General features: G+C 43.3%; 1 protein-coding gene across 1 annotated transcript; it reads left to right on the top strand.

The window, feature by feature from the left end:
* The first annotated feature begins 2804 nt into the window (after window positions 1–2804).
* Window positions 2805–13355, top strand: AQP2 (aquaporin 2). The gene is made up of 4 exons (XM_044677512.1): window positions 2805–3227; window positions 10611–10775; window positions 11418–11498; window positions 12094–13355. The coding sequence occupies exons 1-4, from the start codon at window positions 2868–2870 to the stop codon at window positions 12301–12303; spliced, it is 816 nt and encodes a 271-aa protein (XP_044533447.1). The 5' UTR covers window positions 2805–2867; the 3' UTR covers window positions 12304–13355.
* Window positions 13356–19562: the final 6207 nt, after the last annotated feature.

Raw genomic sequence — 19562 nt, 5'->3', positions numbered from 1 at the left:
CTGAAGTTCTGTTCCAGGCTACCTAGACAAGAACATATTGGTCACTACTATAATGTGTTTAAGCTGTGGGTTGCAATTGTTGCTGGACTGGGGCAGAAGGAGGGAAAATCCCTTTGTTCCCCATATTAGTTCATGGGAGAGTTGATAGTAATATCCCAACAAAGAGACTGCTTCAAAAGGAACCAGAACCATTTCTCCTTGTAGCCCAGAAAAGGCAGCTCTTCCTGACTCAGGAGGCAATTTTCTTTGACATAATCCATCGCCCATAACAGAAACCAAAGAACCAACCCATATCTGTCAGTCCTATGTATACTTCAGTAAGAGGCTAGAAGAGCACGTGGCCACTTGAAAGGACTGAAGCACATGCCCAGTCCTGTGTATGTGCATGATTCATGGGATGGTCCTTGATACAACTGTACTTATCAAGATGAATGACATTGGGAAATAAAACACATATGACAATACTTTTACATAAAAGATTGTTTAGTTTTAAGCTTATATACTTAATACCGAAATGCTACAGATTACACAACTCATCTGTCACGAACTTAACAAGAGCTGATGAAAATGGTGACAGATTGTACCTAAAAGAAGACTGGAGATTCAATAAATTCTCACTAAATTGACCTCATTTTTACAGACTGTTTTCCACTGGAGAGAATTCACCATATTATATTAGCCTTTCTTTTATCGACTTGGAACTTGGTTTTCTTTGAAATATGTGAGACTATAATACGACGATCTATGACAATTCCAAAGAATTCGTGATGAAAAATGCTATCCACCTCCACAGAGAAAACTAATGATCTCTGAATGTAGACTGAAGCAGATTTTTTTTCACTTTGTTATCCTTGCTTTTTGGGGGGAAGCCAGTATGGAAATATGTTTTACATAACTTCATATATGTACTAGATATCATATTGCTAGCCTTCTCAGTGAGTGGGGAGGAGTTGGAGTGAGGGAAAGAATTCAGAAATCAAATTTTTTTAAAACGAATATTAAAAAGAAAAGAAAACAATGCAAATCCTTAAATATAAGAAAAGAAAAATGTAGATCTATTTTTGTGGGAGTTATACTATGAAATATCCATTCATTTTAGCTTTTGCTGTATAGCCTCCTGAATCTCTTGTCCCTTTGTCTTATTGCCAGTCACACCTTGGGAAACACCAACCTTTGGTTACCCCAAGCATCAACCTTCTTTTCCTCTATTCACTGCTTCGGAGTACTACCAGAGAAAGTCACATAAGAGTGCCTGCTGGATCTACTACAAATTATTATTACCTGATCTCAGCTGGATCCTCACAGATGCAAAGCAATTCTTTTATTCTTCCCTATTTTCCTTACTGGTCATTACAAACTCTTTTCTCCTCAGTCCTCTATCATTTCTTTCATCTTTCCTCTCAGCTGCTATTTTTCTGGAAAAAAAAATTAATTCATGCATCTCAAATTCCTTTTTTCTCTGTTCTATCTCTCAAAACCTGCTTTCCAACATCCCCAATTCTACTCTCCTTTGCAGTTCTTGCCAAGGTCAGTCCTTCTACTTTTATTCTTGGTCATGCCCTCTCCTCTTTTGATCCCCAACTCTCTGGGAGCATGTGCTTTAAAGTCTTCCCTCTCCCATCTTCAGTACATTCTTATGCCTCACAAACATGCCCAGATCTCTCCTACCCTTAAGGTAAAACAAAAACAAAACCAAAATCTTTATTTGACCTTATCATCTCTTTTTTTTTTTAAACCCTTGTACTTCGGTGTATTGTCTCATAGGTGGAAGATGGGTAAGGGTGGGCAATGGGGGTCAAGTGACTTGCCCAGGGTCACACAGCTGGGAAGTGGCTGAGGCCGGGTTTGAACCTAGGAGCTCCTGTCTCTAGGCCTGACTCTCCCTCCACTGAGCTACCCAGCTGCCCCACATTATCATCTCTTTCACAGCCAAACCACTGGAATGGGCCATCTCTACTCATTGCCTCCATTTCTTCATCTTCCACTCACATCTCACCCCCTTGCCATCTGGCTTCTAACCTAACCACTCTGCTGAGATGCTTCTGTCCGAGGTTACCCAAGATCTTCTATAGCAAAATCCAATGGCTCTTTTCTTAGCCCTCATTTTACTCGACTTCTTCAGTTTTTGACATTGTCAGAAAGATTTTGTCTTCCTGGATCCTCTTTGGGGTTCTGTGTCACAACTCTCTTCCATAGGAATGGATCCCACTGGCTCCTCCCCCAGCTATTGGAGCTTCCTCCTTCATGATATTGCTTTGTATTTACTAATCCACGTACATGGTGTACCCTATGGAATGGAAGATCAAGTGAGATAATAAAGCCCCTTTGCACACTTTAAACGGGAGCTCTTGAGCTCCCCCAAAGAAGGGACTGTTTGTTTCGGTCTTTACGTCTCCAGTGCCCAATTTGGTACAATGCGTATAGAACACACTTTTAAAGAATGTCCATCGAATTATATTGAATTCAATGACCTCCAGAGTCTCTCCTTCACTGGTATGTACCTGGGGAGGAGGGAGTGCCCAGGAAAGGAGGGCAAGAGAGAACAAACAAGGAAAAGGGGGAGATATTACAGTGATCTAGGACTTATTAATGGGGAACTTTAGTCAGCTGTGAAGGCTGAGATGGGATGATAACCATGCTGGCAGCAATCAAGGGGTGGGGGTGAGAGTGGCTACCAGAAAGCCAGGTTATTGGGTACCAGCTTTACTTCCCGCCCCTCACATCTCCCCCCGTACCCATGCCTGTGTCTTAGATGGCCATATAAATGCCTCAATCCCAAGTTTCTCCAGAGAGTGCTCGAAAAGCCTTCTGCCACTTGAGTCTTTCTGTGTCTCTCACAGCCTCCAACTGGGGCCTCCGTCCAAAGGATGTGGGAGTTGCGTTCCTTAGCCTTTTCTCGGGCTGTCTGTGCAGAATTCTTGGCCACGCTCCTCTTTGTCTTCTTTGGCCTGGGGTCAGCCCTTGACTGGCCTCATGCACAGCCCTCTGGCTTGCAGATCTCCCTGGCCTTCGGCTTGGCCATTGGCACCCTGGTGCAAACCTTGGGCCATGTGAGTGGAGCCCATATTAACCCAGCTGTGACAGTAGCCTGTTTGGTGGGATGCCATGTCTCCTTCCTCCGGGCTACCTTCTATGTGGCTGCCCAGATCCTGGGGGCTGTGGCTGGGGCCGCCCTTCTCCATGAGCTCACCCCATCCGATATCCGGGGGAATCTGGCCATCAATGCGGTGAGTAGTCCAGAATCCCCTCTTTTCCCCCCTCTCCCCCCCCCCCGCCCCCAGCACAGGCGATCTCATCATATGAAAGAAATGATACCCAAGAAGGAATCATGAGAGTTAGAAGTCAACTGTTCCACTTACTAGCTAGAGAGGCACTTCAGCATAGTGGAAACGGCCAGGGCTTCACTGCAGCAGAGACCTGGCCTTGAATCCTGCCTCGGATACTCATGAGCTAAATCGCTCAACTTCTTTGCACCCCTTTTTCCTCCTCTACAAAACATAAATGACAATTTCTGTAGAACCTGCCTCTGAGTTATTGGGTGATCAAAAGAGTTCGTTGCTATCAAGTGCTTTGTACATCTCAAAGGGCTTTGTAAATTTAAGTATTATTAGCCAGGGGACCCTGGGCTGGTCACTTTATTTCTCTAAATATGTTTTCCTATCTGTAAAATCAAGATAGTAACACTTGTACCATTTATTTCATGGGATCTCGCTAAGTCAGAAAACACTGTATTAATAGTTTTATTATTGTCGTTGCCTCCAGTAATTGAAGAGGGCCAGGCAAGACTCTTGCTCATTACTGGGATAACATGGTCTAAGACTTGGGATTCTGGGCTTGACTCTGAGACACCAGGTTTTTGTTCTTTTTTAACCCCTTCCTTTCCATTTTAGAATCAATGATGTGTATTAGTTCCAAGGCAGAAGAATGCTAAAGGCTAGGCGACGAGGATTAAGTGACTTTCCCAGGCTCACACTGCTAGGAAGTGTCTGAGGTCATATTTGAACCCAGGACCTTCCATCTCTAGCCCTGGGTCTCTAGCCACTGAATCGCTTAGCTGCCCCTGTTTGTTTGTTTTAATGGAAAGGAGAGTCTGTGTTTAGTGAGAAATGTTGGGGATTGAAGGTGAGGGTTAAGCCCCAGGTGGGGACTCTAACCAAAATCAGAATCAGGGTTACAAATGTAATTAGAAGCTGTCAAAGGTCTAAGTTATTAAGAACAGAGATGGGGCTAAGAGTAGTAATGGTTGCATAAACCCAGAATTTTTGTGCTTCAAGGTACTAACAAGGGTTCTTAACATTTGTTTTTTCTTTCCTAGACTCTTTTGGCAGTCTGGTGAAACCTATCTGATTTCTTCTCAGAAAAAAGTTTTTAAATGCATAAAATAAAATATAAAGGAATCTACTTTTATTGAGACACAGTTATCAATATTATTTTTCCCTCCCTTTAAACTCAAGTTCATGGATCCAAGTTAAGAACCCCTGATGCAACAGAAAAGGTGCTAGATTACTCATCTGGAGAGCTGGGTTCTAGTTTCTGGTCCTCTTAGAACCAAGGGGAAGGATGTTGGTCTGTGAGTTCGGAGCAATCCTTGTGAGGAATGTGGGTAGGGCATTCTAGAATCAATTAGAAATCCAGGGGCTCTGATTCTCCCCTCCAGGAGCAGGTGAGGGAGCCTCCTAATTTCCTCACCCACTCCTCAGCTCCTTTCCCTTCTCTCCCTAACTTTATCCTTTACCCCAATCCTTCTGTTTCTGTCTACTGTGCAGGTGGAAAATTTGCCACACCTGAGCTGCATTCCCAGCATCCTTTTAAGTACATAGGCTTGGGAGATAAATTTGGCCCAGGTTGCGGAGCTCTTTTTGGGCTTTGCTTCGGTAAAGTGTTGCAGGTGTGTGTGTGTGTGTCTGGCTCTCTTTGCTCTGCTCACTTGACTGAAAGAATCCTTTTCTTTTCCCTCTCTTTCTGATTATTATTAAAATCCTATATATTTTTAAAATCTAGGAGTACTTATTCATTTTTACCCCTACAATTTTTCGGCACTACCAATATCCAGCATCCGTCCTCTCACCTTCTGATGACCATTTCTACTAGCAGAACCCAGGCAGCCATCACCCACCCAGGCAGATATATTAGGAAAGAGTAGTTAATGCTACAGAGAGACCAATTTCTTAAATGAGCTATGTGGACGATTCCTTGTGACTCTAGGGGAGTCACTATATCTCCTCAAGTCTGTTTCCTCTTTTATCAAATGAAATGAATAATGCTTATACTATCTATCTCACAGGATTGGTATGGGGGCAGCTAGGAGAACAGTAGATAAAATTCTGCTACTAGAGTCAAGAAAATTTGAGTTCAAACCCAGCCTTAGCTACAGGCTGTGTGACTTTGGACAAGTCACTTAATCTTTGCTACAGTTACCTTATCTATAAAATTAGAATAATAATAGCATTTGCCTCCCAGGGCTGTTGTGAAGATAATTTTTATAAAGCAAGCTGTTTATTTAAGAGACATGATGGAATAACTCTTAAAGCACTATGAAAAATATGATCTATTATTATCACTTGAGAAATGAAGAAACTGTAGGCCAGAGAAGCTAGTGAGTGGCAGAGCCCAGATGAGACCTTCTAATTATTTTCATTATGCCCCACAGCCTCTTGCTAAACTTAAATTAAGAAGAAACTCAAGGCTACTTTTGTGTATGTGGTGCTGCGGAGATATAGTGTTTGTGGGACGGTTGGAGAATTTATCTGTGTAGTTGAAACAGCCTCTGCCCAATTTGGGTTCCCCTCCTCCACCCCCACCCCCCCAAGTTACGAAAATGCTCCTTTCTCCCTTCTTTGTAGAAGTAGAGAACTATGGGTGTGGAACACTGCATGCACATGCCAGACTTGATCAGTGAACTGGTTAGCTTTTCTACACTGCTTTTTTTTCTCTTTCTCTTTTTTATTTTTAGTCGTGAGGGAAGAGAAAGAGCTACCTTTGAAAATAAAAATGATATAAAGACAACAGATATCAGTGTAATTTTTAAAATGTGAATTCACAGCCCTCACGGCTAATTAAATATTGGACTGCAGGAGTAAGGAAGTGATCAATCCCCCATTCTCTGCTCTTGTCAGTACTGTCTAGTGTATTGGGCTTAAAGCTCATGGTCCAGCGGTTTTGGAAGACCACTGACAAGCTGGAAAGGGCCCAGAGCATAATTCAGATGGTGAAGGGCCTTAAGTCCTGAGCAAGTGAAGATAGTTAAAGAAATTGAAGATACTTAGCCTGGAGAAGAAAAGGCTAGGAGAGGACACAATAGCCTTCTTCAAGGATTTAAAGGGTCATCATGTGAAAGATGGATTTGACTTATTCTGATCTGTCCCAGAAGTCAAACTTCCAAGCAATGAGTGGAAGCCACAAAGTTAGACTTGAGAACAGGAGAAAAAGCTCCCTGACCATCAGAGCTGCCTCCAAGGGAACCAGGCTGCCGGAGCAAAGCGGGAGGTGTATTCTCACCAAAGATGTTCAGTAAAGGCTGCATGTGACCGCTTGTCAGCCACGTTGTAGTGGGAATCACTTTTTGGGTTTGGGTTGAACTAATTTCAAGGTTCAACACTAAATTTCAAGGCAAAACACTTTGCAGACTTTTTTCATTTGATCCTCTTGGAAAGTGGGAGACAGATGAAGAAACTGACCCAGAAATTAAGTGATTGGAAGTAGCCCAGCTGGTAAAATGTGGTCTGAGGTCACATGGTTCAATGGGGATACGATTGGGGATGCAGACTCTAAACAATCACTCTAGTGCAAATACTAATAATATGGAAATGGGCCTTGATCAATGACATATGTAAAACCCAGTGGAATTGCTCATTGGCTACAGAAGGGGGTGGAGAGGAGGGGAGGGAAAGAACATGATTCATGTAACCATGGAAAAATATTCTAAACTAATTAAATAAATAAACAACAACAAAAAAGAATCAAGGCCAAGATAAAAAAAAAAATGTGGTCTGAAGTCAAATTTGAACTCAGGGCTTTCTGACTTCACTGCACCACTTACCACTGAGGCAGCTTTCAAATTTGAAATTGCATGATTCTGTGATCCCCTCGCCCTTCCGCTCACTGTCTCCTTCCTCCTCTTTGAATGTGAGTGCTTTGAGAAGTCAGGGGAATAGTGTTCTTTCAAGATGGAAATCGATGTGAAAGAGGTTGACTGCCTTCCACGGGGTGACCTTAGACAAGAATTCTCATCATAAAAAGAGACTGGGGGAAGAATGGGTCAAGCATGACCTCCGAGTTTTAGAATACTTAGAAAGATGTTTATTAACATCCTATTAATTTATGTATGTCTGTCACCCCCATTAAAGTGAAAGCATTTCTAATTCAAGAGACACTTATTAAATGCCTATTGTATGCATTGCAGGAACTTTTTTAAAGGCAGGGATTGCAATGATTTTCATCACTGTATCCCCAGGAGCCTAACACAATACTTTGTACATAGTCATAATAATAACAGGTCACATTTATAAGCCAGCACCGTGTATACTGTCCACTATAAACTTGTTTGCCCAAGTTGTCATTGGATTCCAACAAAGGAGGAAGTTCCTTAGAGCATGGATGGAGCAGTGCAGAACTAGCAAATTAAGTTCCCCTAATCAAGGAGACAGCATGGTGGAATCAATCATATTCACGAAAGGTACTGAATACGAAGGAAGAATGTCACATGGCTGGAATGGGTCAGAGACTGTCCTGCCCCAAAGCAGGATAACAGATGGAGATTCCGAGGGGTTGAGGGTTCCCTGGGTGTCTCTGTTCACCAACAACAATGGGAGAAATGGCCGTTTGATGCTAGAAAGGTTTCAGATGCCCAGGTAGACCACTAGAATCCAAGGTCGGATAGAGGAGAAAAAAAGGAAAAGCATGCTGGGACCACGAGAAGAGGCATGGGGTAGTATACTTACTGGTAGCTACTTCATCCTAGACCATTGCCTAATCCCTGAGGGCAGGGAGAGGCTTGGCAAAATTAGTGGCAAAAACTAGGCGTTTTTAGGTGTGGCTAGGTTATGAAATCAACTTTTAGTTCTTCTGCCTAAGGCTGCTCTGGGCACTCCCACCCAGCTTGGCATAGGGGTGAGGTTGGTGCTAGGAGCTGTACTAGAATGGATGGGGAGACAGCATAGTTAGGGAGACTGGGGCTCAGAAAGGGAGTCGATCTAAGCCAGAAGTACATCCAAGAACAGGCCAATCCTATGAAACAGAGACATATAGAGCCAGGGTAAAATCTTGGTCCAAGGAAACAATTAACAGGGGGAATGACCTTCTAAAATTTTTCTCCCTTCCATGAGAAATTTCCTCCAAACCTGAGGCCCCAATGCCAACCAATTTCCCCAATATTTTAGAAAAGAACTATAGGCTTGGCTTTTAAAGAAGCTATGATTCTAAAGAAATTCAGGCTTAGCTTCTAAACTCCCAAAGAACAAGTCTACTCTCTCCTCCCAACCTCCTCAAAAAAAAAAAATAATAATAATCCCAACAGCAAATACCACTAAGGGTTCTCTGACTTCCATGGTAGTCGAAGTCCATCTTTCTACCCTCCTAACCTTCTTTTTTTTTTTTTTAATTTTTTTTTTAAACCCTTAACTTCTGTGTATTGACTTATAGGTGGAAGAGTGATAAGGGTAGGCAATGGGGGTCAAGTGACTTGCCCAGGGTCACACAGCTGGGAAGTGTCTGAGGCCGGATTTGAACTAGGCCTGACTCTCACTCCACTGAGCTACCCAGCTGCCCCTACCTTCTTTTTCTTCAATGAAAAGCCCTTCCTCTCTTATCCCATTTGTTTCTTATCCTATAATACAGAGATCCTACAAGAAGCCTAAGACTATATCGCAATCCCAAAATAGGGATATCTCGGATCTTGCAGGTTTCGGTTCTAGACCACCACAATAAAGCAAATACTGTAATACAGTAAGTCATGAATTTTTTGGTTTCCCAGTGCATATAGAAGTTATGTTTACTCCATACTGTAACCTATTAAGTGTGCAATAGTATAATATCCAAAAAATGATATACATCCCTTAATCAAAAAATATGATATTGCTAAAAACCACTAACCATTATCTGAGACTTCAGAGAATCATAACCTAAAAAGCAAAAGCTAGCGGAGGGCTTTGTCTTGATTTTGTTAGCTGTTGACCGATGAGGGTGGTGGTTGTTGAAGCCTGGAATGGCTGGGACCATTTCTTAAACCAAGACAACATGGATTGAAACTTCCTTTCACTTGTGTACTTAGAGGCCATTGTAGGGTTATTAATTAGTCGAAGTTCAATATGCTTGTGTCTCAGGGAATAATTGGTCAGTGGAGCAGTCAAAATACATGGAACATTTATTGATTAAGTTTGTCGCCTTATATGGGTGTGGTTTGTGGTGCCCCAAAGCAATTACAGTAGTAATGTCAAAGATCACAGATCACCAAAACAGATATAATAGTAATGGAAAAGTCTGAAATATTGGGAGAATTACTAAGATGTGACACAGACAGGACATGAGCCCAAGCTATTGGAAAAATGGCACCAATAGATTTGCTCAATGCAGCTCAACTTTACCACAAACCTTCAATTTGTGAAAAAGGCAATAATCTGCAAAGTGAATAAAACATAACAATATGCTGTGTGACCCTGGGCAAGTCACTTGACCCCCATTGCCTACCCTTACCGCTCTTCTGCCTTGGAGCCAATACACGGTATTGACTCCAAGACGGAAGGTAAGGGTTTAAAAAAAAACAAAAAACAAAAACATAACAATAAAGCAAGGGATGCCTACATGTCCTTCCTTTCCTTACTGCCACCTCTACTCTCTTCTTAAACAGAGACATTATCTGTTCCTTCTTCCCAGTCTGGCTTCCAAACATTTCTACCAGGAAGGTAATTCTCTTTCTTCTAGCTGAGTACTTGCCTACTCCCCAAGCTCCAACCAAAGATACAAGGTAGAGTGAAATTATGAGCTTGGGACTAGAATGATAGGCTGCCCTGGGTATATATAATTTTATATTGTCTCCATATGGATTGATAGTGAGGCAAAGGGAAGAAAGTGCTATCTAATGAAAAAGAGAACTGGACTTGTATTTCTGCCAGGTTTGAGACCTATTCCTTAGAGGCATCTAGGTGGTACAGTAGATAGAGTGCTGGACTTGGAGTGAGGAAGGCTTGAGTTCAAATCCAACTTCAGATACTTACTAGCTATGTGACATTGAGCAAGTCAAATTAATCTCACTCAACCTCACTTCTCTCATCTGTAAAATGGGGATAATAATAGCATCTACCTGACAAGGTCATTGTGAGGATAAGATAAGGCAATGTGTAAAGTGCTTTGCAAAATTTAAAATGCTATATAAATCATTATTTTTCTATTTCTTAGCTTTGGGACTTTGGCCAAACCACTAAAAATCTCTCAATTTTTAGTTTCCTTATTTGTAAAATGAGGATTAGAACTCTTTTATCACTTTTAGCTATGAAGTTGTGTTTCCTGAAGAGAAGGAAGAAAAGGAGGATGGAAGAACGAAGGAAAGAGTGCTTAGCGCACCATCTCTCTTCATGCTCTGCTTCCTTTACCCCCTGACTGTTCTTTTTCTCCAGCTCAATAACAATACAACTGCTGGCCAGGCTGTCACCGTGGAGCTCTTCTTGACCCTGCAGTTGGTTCTTTGTATTTTTGCCTCCACTGATGACCGTAGAGGGGACAACATTGGATCTCCAGCCCTCTCCATTGGCTTCTCAGTGGCCCTGGGCCACCTTCTGGGGGTAAGTCACAGCCCAGTTCGGGCCTTCTGAGAAAGGGGAAATGCAGAGACTCCTTTCCCAAGAAGACATGAGCCCCACCATCACTTCTTAACATACCAGTGCACTTCCCCACCCTTTTAAGACATAAAAGACTATAATGATGATTCAAGAATAACTGGCAGTTATAAATAGCACTTTAAGGTGATGAAGCAAGTTACATATTTATCCCATTGGACCCTCACAGCAGACTCTCTGTGTGGGGAGAGGAGGGTAATGCCCATGGGGTGAGAAGTCACCCAAATAAGGCACATGGTGAAGGTGACATTAAATCTCAGGTCTCTCCTAACCACAAGTATCATCTCTCTTAAACAAAATAAAACTCTAGCTCCCTTTCAGCAACTGATTTCATGGAATGAAATCTTCATCCTTTATCCTGCCCCCCTAGGTACCTATAGACACACACACACACAGCCTAGGTGATCTGGAGACAAAGTACAAGGGAGAAAGGAATATACCAACAAAGAGGAATCCAGAAAACTCTGAGTGAGGCTCAGTCTGAGGTCGGACATGAGGTGAAATCCTCAGTCTTGCTGCCTTAGAGCACCTATTTAAACACTGCTCTCTCCTTACTGATTAATACTCCATGATTATTTTCTCCCCCAGATCCACTATACTGGCTGCTCCATGAATCCAGCCCGTTCTCTGGGCCCTGCAGTCATCGTGGGCAAGTTTGATGACCACTGGGTAATGGCTGAAACCCTCTCCCCTCGTCACAAAAGATCCCAGAGGGAGACCAAGGGCCAGTATGTGAGGAAAGGGGAATTGGTTTAGCATTAAAGGATTAATATCATAGGGATTTCCCAGGGGAAAAGGACTTAACTACTCCCCACAGCCAAATTGGTGGAGCCTTCTGATTCTTTATGGGGGTTTTGATAGTTCCTGAAAGTTCAGGGTAGAACAAAGTCAAGCCTGGAGGACCTTTCTCAGATAGGTCAGCTCTGTCAGTCATTTAAGAGGTAGAGCTCTTCAAATCTGGCCTCAGACACTTCCTAGCTGTGTGATCCTAGGCAAGTCATTTAACCCCCATTGCTTAGCTCTTACCATTCTCCAGACTTGGAACCAGTACTGTTTAAAAAAGAAAGTGGAACTCTGAGGGTTCATGTTGGCCTCAGAATGGAGAATCTTTTAGGATGAATTCTTAGGGGTTCCTGAGATGGGGGCGGGAAAAATCTAGAATCCCTACAATTCCCCGTGGAAATGGCTTAGACTCCCAGGACTACTCCCATCTCCTGGTTCAACAGGTCCTAAGTACTCTCTTCTCTCCATCTTCTTCTCCTAGGTCTTCTGGATTGGGCCTCTGATTGGTGCCATCTTGGGCTCGCTCATCTACAATTACCTCCTATTCCCTCATGCTAAAAGCCTCTCAGAAAGGTTGGCCACTCTGAAGGGGAAGGAGCCTGATGTAGACTGGGAGGAAAGGGAGGTGAGGCGGAGGCAATCTGTGGAACTCCACTCCCCCCAAAGTCTGCCTCGAGGCAGCAAAGCCTGATGTTCCTCTCCTCACCCACCCCCTCCACTCCCTAGACTCACCTCTGGGGCAAAAAGAATGAACTCTGGAGGTGTAGCAGCTGAGGGAGCCTGGAGCTACCAACTGTGGGGGGCAGAGCTTATGCCCTGGACTGGAGGGGGTCTCCCATCCACACACTATTGAGCCTCTCTTCTATATCCAGACAGGAGACAACCTACCTGCTCTTGCCTACATTCTCATCCTTCCCCCAGTATGGGATCAGCAACAGGTTCCTGTACATTGGTTGTAGTGGGTGACCCTTCTAGGCTACCTACTAGGGAGAAGGGGAACAGCAGGTCCTGGAAGGTATAAGAAGGAGGACTGGGGCAAGAAAAGACATCAACAGACAGAAGTGGTGAGAGCTGCTGAGTTAGGAGTGAAGAAGGAGCTTGGAACATTCCTTCACTTGACCCTTGAAGACAAAAGCAATTCCCAGCTATTTCTATGACTCCCCCTGCTTTCCTTAAGATGGCTTAGCACCCACAGATCCATCGCCTCTCCTCAGTTCTCTTAAGTGTTTAGATCCCTTAACTAGAGCTAAGGGTGGTGGGGCACACAGATGTTAAAAGGGAGAGGCAGAAAAACATGTCTCCACGTGCTAATGGGTTTGTGTATCTGGGGTTTTCATGTGTCAATGTACGTGTTTGCATGTGCAGATTACTTCTATTTGCATTTGCAAAGGCACATTGCTTTGATAGTATGTGTGTTTGCATGTGTGGATGTACCATTCTGTATGTATATATTGTGTGTTTGTGTGTGTGCAAGCATAAGCATGTACATGTGTGTGCAGGCATATTTCGGGTACATGGGAATAAGTACAAATTCTTGCGTATCTTCGAGGATGAAAAGTCAGAGTCCCGGGTGTGAGTGGCTGCTTCTGGAAGCATCTCTGAGTGGGCCTGAGCCAAGGATCCCCTCCGTCTTTCCTTGACTCGTCCCACCTCCCCTGATATCTCCAGATTCTTGCTCACCCCTCTGACCATTCTCTCTGGGTTCACACTGATCACCTGCAATAAACCAGATTCCCCAGCCTAGAAAGCTTTGGTGTTTTATGTTGTCTAAAGAGGGACACCTAGTAAAGGCCAAATAAGTTTGTGCAGAATGGGGTGGATGAGATAGGAATAAGTTGGAAAGGCCAAGCAGTGGACACAAGTAGAGATGGAAGCAGGGGAATTGGGGGAGAGAGAATCCAGTGAGAGTTTAGTAAGTTGGAGTGAAGGGGGTGGGCCTCAATTTCCCTCCCCTTTTGTTCCTAGAAGATTCTCTCTACTTGTCGCAGGTCCCGAATATGAACCTGCTGAGCTAAGTTACCCACCTCAATGCCCAGTTACAAAACAAGAACCCAGCCAGTCCTGGACCTGGCCCTTTGGACATAAAGAGGCACTGAGAGTAAGGAAGGGAGAGATGGAGGGGGGAAGAGGCCAAGAATATCCCAAACTTCTGGGTCGCCACCTTTTCCCTGCACATAGAAGTCAGCTCCATTTAAGGTGTTAGCTAGATTTTTCTGAGGGGTGGGTATAAATGTCCCATATAAATATAAATCTTCATCTGGATCCCAGTCCCCAGATATGAAACTCGAGTTATCAGGTTGGGTCAAAAGCATTTTGCAGCCCCTTGGCTTCTGTCTTGGGGAAGTAGGTGGCTGGAGGGAAGGTGGTGGTGATGGAGGAGGAGGAGGAGAGGGAAGCTTTGCAATAAGATACTTCATGGTAGGGTCCCTCATTTCTCAGGGTAGCTCTCCCACCCAGCATACACACCTACCTATTCTTCCTATTTAAATTGTTGTTGTTATATGATTGCTTTGGCTGGCTTTGGTTCCTTTGATTCTGGGTCTATAGAGCCAGGTTCCTAAATTCCTCTATTTCTTTTTACTTTTTTACTTCCTTGAGTTCTTTCTTCAAGTCAGCAATTATAGAATCTTTCTCTTTGTCAGAATTTCTCATGGGTTTGGGCTTTCTGTCACTGGATTCATGAACATAGGAAGCTGTTTTCCTTAGATCTTCTAGGGACAGCAATTCCCACTCAGGGCAATGCAATCTGAAGTATGTCTGGATAGGGACTGCACTTCCCTTTATAAATTGTCACCTAACGTGCTGGAGGTTGTTCTCACTCATATCCTAGAATCCGAGGATATTCTCCCCAGCTTCCACCAATCTATTTAGAAAAGTACTCAGATGTTCAGTCTCCCCCGACTCAGTTTCTCAAAATGTCCCCAGCTGTCAGGATGCTTTGCATGGATTTTCATGGCTTCTGCTATGTATTATCTCCAGTGGCATAGAAAAGCCATGTTGCCATGGGAGGAAAGTTCAAGTCCTCATATTCTTGTGGCCAGGAGGCTAGGTTGGGGTTACTTCTGGTCTCTGCTATGAATTTTGCTTTCTCACTTGGGGTAAATAACTCAGGCAAAAGAATTTCCACATCCCAAAATGTGGAGTCATAAAGCCTAATTACCCTCCTTTGTTCTTTTATTGATTTGTGGGGGTTGAGATAGAATTGAGGCATTCTCTTTTTCAGGATCTCCAAGTCCCCACTTGAGAAAAGTTTGTAGCCTTTCACATGTATAATGCCAGAATCAGGCTGGACCATAGTCCTGTCACAAATAGGTAGTATAGGGACTGCTGCCTCAGCCCCCTGTGGTGTTTCTGTCTTGTTTTTCTTTTTGCCCTTGTCCTTATCTGCACCCTCAATCAATTCCAGTTGAATTATGGTCTTGGTATAATATCTTTGCCCTCCATGAGTTGTTTATTTCTATGAGTTCCTTAATCTGGTTCTTTAGGGCTTCAATCAGTATTGTGGTATCATCTCCTTTTCCAAAAACATGCCTAATTATCTCTCTCAGGGCCCAATACGCCTGGAGCAATGATAACATGATTGCCCCACAAGTTGGTATGAAGGACAAAATTTGTTCCAGGCTGATCTGGAGCCATTTATTAGGTGTCATATTTTCAGGAGTTCCAGCATATATTGTGATATCCACACTACCCACAAATTATAAACCCCAGACCACAAACTATAAAGCAGAAGGGTACTGCTAACCATGATAAAAGTTATTCTCCCTAGAGAATAATCCATCTTTTTTCCTTTTTCTGCCTTTTTATTCTTGTTGTTAGGCAGAACTTATCTCCCTGGCCAATACTATCTTACTCCTTTTATCTCAAGATGGCTACTCAGATGGTATTGTTAAGGTTCAGAGTCCATAGCTGGCTCAGCCAAATTGTAAAGAGCAAATGCAGGCCACAGGCTGATGAAACCTACAGGCTCACAGCGCTGTGTGGGGAAATGGGTGTAGGAGAGGCTGCTTCAGTTATAAATTCTCTCCCAAGATGTCACAGGACCTGTTGCTCTTACTTGAGGGAGAAGGCCAGAAATTTCCCTATGAGGAATTGATTAAATCTCTCTCAACTCGATGGTATAGTTGAGAGAAAGGGTATTCCCACAAGAGGGGGTATCTCTGAATATTGGATGAAGTCCACAACCAAGGATCAATGATAAAATCCAATGGGCCTACACAGCTAATTCCCCAGCCAGTTGCCACTTCTGATAGAATATGGTGACTCTCTCAGGGTAAGTCAATTCTAATGGTCTTTCTGAACTGAAGGACTCTAACACTATCTGTTTTAAGGATAAACTCTTTTAATAACATGGTGAATCAAATGAGGAAAGAAGTAGTTGAAAGAAAAGAGGGAACAGGAAGAAACTGTAGCTAATTAGTTGAGTCTTGGGGCTGAGTTTACCCTGACCAGGCAACCCCCACCCCCTCACAAATCTTCTTTCCCCTTCCTAATCTATAACTCTAATAACTAGCTAATAAAGTAAATGAGTAATCTTTAGATGAATTGTTGCTATTGTTGATGGAAGGTCTGTAAAGATGATGGATAGTCTCTACTAATTGCCTCCAAGGTCAATCAGCAGCTATAGTAGTCTGTTTCAATGAAGGTTAGTCTGGACTGGAGATCATATAAAGTTGCCAGGTAAAAGCATAAAGATCAGATGGTATGGGGTATGGCTAGGCCTAGAAGTGATTGGTTTTCCACCACCTTCCTCCCTAGTTCCCCCAAAACCCAATGAGACTCTTCTGCTTGGGGTTCCCCCTTATATACCCTGGTTCCAACTGTCCTCAACTGCCCTTGGCATCTTGGGGTTCCGTGGATTGTACCCCACTTGGATTTCTTAGGTTACACTATCCCTTCCTACTTGCCTACCCCCTCAATTCCCTAAATACCTAGTCTCTCACACAGTTGCCCTCCCACCCAGCAATGACCTCTGCTCTCTCTTTCCTCTCCCCATCCCAATCTCTATCCTTCAACCCCATCTCCCCAGGCTCTCCTCATTTCTCAAAGGAAAGGCAGGGCCTCATTTTCAATGATCATCTTCTGAGATTAGACTGGGATCTTATTGGAAGGGGAGGGAGTGGGCAAAGGAAAAGACCCAGAAGTCCTGAGGACCAAAGTGGAGGAAGGTGGCTGTTGTTCTGTATATGTTTAACCCCCATTTTCCGCTTGGACCCTCCACAAAAGAAGCTTATAACTCTGGAGTAGGAAGGGAAGTCCATCGAGTCCAACTTCCTCATTTTACAGATGCGGTAAATGGGGCCAAGTGACTTGCCCATGGTCAGAAAAGTCTCAGAAAAGGATTTGTCCTTAGGTCTTTGACTTCAAAGCCAATGCCATTTGTATGTATGATCTTGCCTTCTTAATTTCAGCCAGGCCAAGGTGCAGATTATTCCTCACTCCCACATGGACCTTTGTCTGACCTTTAATTTCCACACAGGCTATTCTCACCCCTTAGCTATTGGATATTCTTTCCTCTTTTCCTATCAGTCTTTACCATGCCCTTCCCACCCATTCTGTTCCACCCTCTTGACCTCTAGGAAGCCTTTCTTAATTAATCTCACCTCACTATGCTCCTTTTTTCCCTCTGTATAACCCCAAGTCATTGAACTTCTTAGGGCCTCATTTCCTTTCCACATTTGTCAAATCAGAGGCTTGGACTAGCTCATCTCTAAGGTTCCATCTAGGAATGATAGCTGGGATCCCTTCTCTCTCTGGAAAATCCCCCCCAACTGTCCAGTACAGGCCTCTGACTAGATTACCTCTAAGTTTCCTTCTAGCTAATATATTCTGTCAGAATAGAGGGATTGCTTCTCACTCTCGAAATCCCCCCAAATGCCCACTACAGGACTCTGGTCATCCAGGATTCTTAGGACCTGATCATTGGCTCTTCTCATGTACAATACATCCAGAGGGTTCAATTTTATAGCTATCCTTGACTGGTCTCAAGACACACTCACACACACACACATATTTCAGGGATCTCAGACTTAGTTTTCCTTTGGGGGGCAGAGAAAGGGGCTGCCCAGGGGCAGAGATGGGGAGATATGCCACCAGTTCTCTGAGCAGCTATACCAATAGCCAAGACCCTAAGAATTCGAATGCTAAAATTAGAGGAGATGGGGTCAAGTGCCAGTCACTGTGACCTTACATTGGCACAGAATGTTGGGTGTGATGCCTAATTTGCTGAGTGATTGAGTAGTTCTAGGAAGGCAGCAGAGCTCTAAATGTTCTTCCCTTGCGGTTCCCAGCCCTGCAGGTTCCAGGTGTCCTGTCCATGGGTGCACCAAATTGATGAAGACTTTCCTAGGTGCTGACACAGAAAAGACACCAAATTTGGCCAGAACCTAGGCAGATGCTCCCACCTCTTCCTCCTAGGAAGTATCCCTTCCCTCAGTTCCACTGCTCAGATCAGGAAGTCAGTATGAGATCAGAGGCCAAAGCCAGGGACACAGAGTATTAAAATTGGAATTTCAATTAAATTTATTTAGTTAAATTTAACTAAAATTGGACCTTACAGTCTAATTCAACCCATCCTTGAAGTGCAAGTTCTCTCAATGATAGCCTGGACAAAAGATCATCTGTCAACGACTTAAAGACAGCTTTCTTCCCCAAAGGAAACTAGCAGCCAACGGAGATAGGAGAGGCACAAATCTGGGCACAGTATTCTGACATATACATAGGAGGTGCATCACAGGAATGTGAATTCAATCTTTGAATTAAATTGTTGGGAAGGGAAATGGGAATTAAGCAGGGGAGCTACAGAGAGTCCAAGCCCTGTCCAGGGCAGCCCAAAATTGCCATAACCTGAAAACTCTTTATATATAGTCATTCATTCATTCAGTAACATTTATTAAATACCTACTGTGTGCCAGACACTATACTAAAGACTGTGGATGCACCTAAAAGGAAAAAAAATAGTTTGTGCTCTTGAGAAGCACATAGCTAATGGCATGTAAACAACTACACCAAACAAAATGTAGATGGTAAATTAGGAACAACTTCTGAGGAAAGGCACTAGCATTCAGGGACTCAGGAAAGGCATCTTATTTCTATAAGTTTGAACTGAGTGAGACTTGGTAGAAACCAAAGGCCAGTTCAGAGCCCCATCAATGACAGGAAATTGATGGGTCCAAGAAGAGGAAACGAACTCACTACTTGGAAGGAGTCTCAGCTGGATAGGCAGGACATTTACCCAGGACCTGGGCAGACACAAAACCCAGCAAAGACTAGGAGAGAATATTAGTATTCTGGGCTTAGTCTTCTGAGTTGAGGATTATGGGAGGGTCTGTTCCTTGAACCTAGAAATGTTTTGAGTCATCATCTGAGTCCTTTCATGTGCATACAGCACCTCTCCCTACTACATTATTAATTCTTTGAGACTAGAGACTTCTTTTGTCTGTATTTCACTCCCTAACCTCAGCACTTAGAGCACTAGGCCTGGAGTCAAGGAAATCTGAGTTGAAAAGCCTCAGATACTATAACCTTGGGCAAGTCACCTAACCTGATTGCCTCAGTTTCCTCATCTGTAAAATAGAGATAAAATAATAGCACCCATCTCACAGAATTATTGTGAGGCTCAGATGAGATAATATTTGTAAAGTGCTTACTTAAAAGCTTGTTTCCTTCCCCTCCCATTCCCTTAAAAATTAAGCCTTAAAAAAAAGTCCATATCTTCTGTCTTAGAATCAATACTAAGAATCAGTTTTGTCCAGGTTCACACAGGTAGGAAGTATCTGGGGCCAGATATGAACCCAGGACCTCCTGTCTCCAGGTCTGATTCTCTCTTCACTGAGCCACCTACCTGCCCCAAATGATGCATTGTTGTTTTTTTCCTATTGATAAATGCTGGTCCTTCTCCCAACTTAGAAAAGTTCAGTCCAAGTGGGTCAGTAACCAATTTACTGAATA

This window comes from Gracilinanus agilis, chromosome 5 (genome assembly GCF_016433145.1).
Source record: "Gracilinanus agilis isolate LMUSP501 chromosome 5, AgileGrace, whole genome shotgun sequence".
Taxonomy (NCBI): Eukaryota; Metazoa; Chordata; class Mammalia; order Didelphimorphia; family Didelphidae; genus Gracilinanus; species Gracilinanus agilis.
Note: the sequence above shows the minus strand (reverse complement) of the source record. Positions and strands in the feature narration are given on the sequence as shown.